Source organism: Sinocyclocheilus anshuiensis, unplaced genomic scaffold, assembly GCF_001515605.1.
Source record: "Sinocyclocheilus anshuiensis isolate Anshui unplaced genomic scaffold, SAMN03320099.WGS_v1.1 scaffold894, whole genome shotgun sequence".
Lineage (NCBI taxonomy): Eukaryota > Metazoa > Chordata > Actinopteri > Cypriniformes > Cyprinidae > Sinocyclocheilus > Sinocyclocheilus anshuiensis.
In genome coordinates, this window is record NW_015536505.1 from 501,256 (window position 1) to 503,795 (window position 2,540).

The 2,540-nt window shown below is 48.7% G+C and overlaps 1 protein-coding gene across 1 annotated transcript; it reads left to right on the forward strand.

Annotated features, from left to right (window-relative positions):
- The first annotated feature begins 522 nt into the window (after nt 1-522).
- On the forward strand, nt 523-2,218 carry LOC107691289 (uncharacterized protein KIAA0754-like). The gene is made up of 2 exons (XM_016489818.1): nt 523-649; nt 1,007-2,218. Exon 2 carries the CDS (start codon nt 1,015-1,017, stop codon nt 1,696-1,698), a length of 684 nt encoding a protein of 227 aa, XP_016345304.1. The 5' UTR covers nt 523-649; nt 1,007-1,014; the 3' UTR covers nt 1,699-2,218.
- The last annotated feature ends 322 nt before the right edge of the window (nt 2,219-2,540 follow it).

The following is a 2,540-nucleotide window of genomic DNA, read 5'->3' on the forward strand; positions in this document are numbered from 1 at the left end:
GTTGTTGTTGAATACATGAATATCACAATAATGACAAAAACGTTTTTATACTGGTACAATATCAGTTATTTACATAAATATACAGGTTTAGTATCATTATAAAAACTGACACTATTTTTTCAAGTTTATTTGCTGTATTGTTTATGATTTCTAGCCTTTAAAAACGTATTACTTGGATTCACATGAAACCAAACTGACGGGTTCTGGAGCCCTTTTGTATGAACAGGATGATGTGCTCACACTACACAACACTGTGCTACATTTCAGTGTGTGCTTGACCTTTGAACTCTTCATGAAGATCTCAGAGTGAAATCAATATTGTTTAGCCACTGTGTGTCTGTATCCACTACTACTGCTGCCCTCCAAAAATAAAACGCGATGGAGTTAACGTTCTTTGAGCCATGTTGTTTTTTCCATACACCATCCAATCAGCGTCCATCCTGTTGGGCTGTGCCTGTGTTTTGTCTAGCGGGGAAGGTCAGCTTTGTGGGACAGACTGTGGTTTTCCCTGAATCAGCTGTTTTTAGTGGCAGTGGACGCTATCTGCTGTCTGTTCTGACTGACAGGCCTGAGATTTGGGCAGTCAAGCATGCTTGCTGCGGTCATCTTTTTCAAGATTATTGGAGTATGTTTCGCAAAGAAAATATTGGTAAACTATCTACTTTACTAATCTCACATTTAATTCAGTTTGTTACTTGCTGTTTCTTTGTTATTATTTGTGATAGTTACTAGCAATTTCGGAGTGAAAATAATTTCGAAGTAAATCCTACACCTTTTTTTCAGCTCAGTACAGTTTTGCATGGTATGTCGAAGGCAATGAGATGTAACTTCATAATCTTCTCAGACAATTCAATTGAATTTTAATATCATTAAAGAAATAGTTCACCTAAGAAGAAAATTTCCAAACCCATACGACTGTTTTATCTGTAGAAAACAAAAAGAGAAATTTTGAATAATGTACCTACTGGTCACTCTTTTCCATGCAATCCAAAAATGGGCACTGAAGCTTAACAAATGTCAAGATTGCCAGCTGAAGTGCTCTTGATAGCCACCGGAGGGCACTCCATACACCAAGCTCTGGTGGCCAAGGAGCTTGGCCCACCACAGTCACCTGCATTTCCTGTTATAATGGTCGTTAGTCCTGCGCTTTCAGCACCTTCCTGTCCTGTGGTTCCTATACCAGAGCCAGTTCACAACATGGATGCCGCAGCAGAGCCAGTTCACAAGATGGCCGCCAGTCCAGAGCCTCTCCACAAGATGGCCGCCAGTCCAGAACCTCTCCACAAGATGGCCGCCAGTCCAGAGCCTCTCCACAAGATGGCCGCCAGTCCAGAACCTCTCCACAAGATGGCCGCCAGTCCAGAGCCTCTCCACAAGATGGCCGCCAGTCCAGAACCTCTCCACAAGATGGCCGCCAGTCCAGAGCCTCTCCACAAGATGGCCGCCACACCAGAGTCTCCAGCCGTCATGGACATCATGCCAGAGTCTCCAGCCGTCATGGACATCATGCCAGAGTCTTCAGCCTTCATGGACGTCACATCAGTGTTCCCGGCCGTCAAGAACATTCCACCTGAAGCTAATAAGGCAGTGCCCAGGAAACCGATACTGATGTCCAGTGTGGCGGATCCACCACTAATGTCGGTGCAAGCGGCAGGCATCCCAGTGGTTTCAGCACTCTCAAGCCCGGTGATCTCATAGGTTCTGCCACCCTCCACTGCCCTTCCAGTAATGGCCGTCGCCATTTTGTGTGTCTGGGCTAGACACACTTCTGACGCTGTGGCGACACTCCAGTCCACGAGTCCATTCCACAGCCTGCTCCAGTCCTTGAATCAGCGCCAGAATCCACTCAAGCCCCAGAGCTCAGTCCTGTGTTGGGGCCAGCCTGTGAGTTCCCTGCCTGTCCTGTCTCAACCACAGAACCCAGGTAGCCAAAACGGTTTGGCCCGATGATGGCCCAGATCCGGCAGGCCGGATGAAATAACTCGGCCCAGCTGTGGTTGCCAGAGTCGGCATGGACATGGGATGAATGACGCCCCAAAATCGGCCCAAATACACTGGCCCGAGTCCGGCTGCCAAAACTGCCGGTATTGGGCCACAATCACGCCGACAAGAATTGACACACTTAGCCGGTACTGGCCAAAGTCTGGGTACTAAAACTGAGTCAACACCACCGGCATTGGGCCACAATCACACCGACGATAAATTAAACACTTAGCCAGTACTGGCCCGAGTCTGGGTACTGAAACAGAGACAACACCACCGGCATTGGGCCACAATCACACCGACGAGAAATGAAACACTTAGCCAGTACTGGCCCGAGTCTGGGTACTGAAACTGGGCCAACACCACCAGCATTAGGCCACAATCACACAGATGATGCCGGTGGTGTCGGCTGGCTCACTTTCGGTAAGCCGCTGCCAGAACACAGCCGAGTCAGCCGACACTCAGCCGCAATTTGCCCGATTGCGCCGGCTACCTGGGAAGTCGCCCTATAGCTCCCTGCCCATCCTGTCACGGCCAAGAAGGCCTTCCCTGAACTC

Bases quoted from the DNA above. Each gene is read 5' to 3' on its own strand.
- LOC107691289 (XM_016489818.1), top strand. From the start codon at position 1,015: ATGTCAAGATTGCCAGCTGAAGTGCTCTTGATAGCCACCGGAGGGCAC.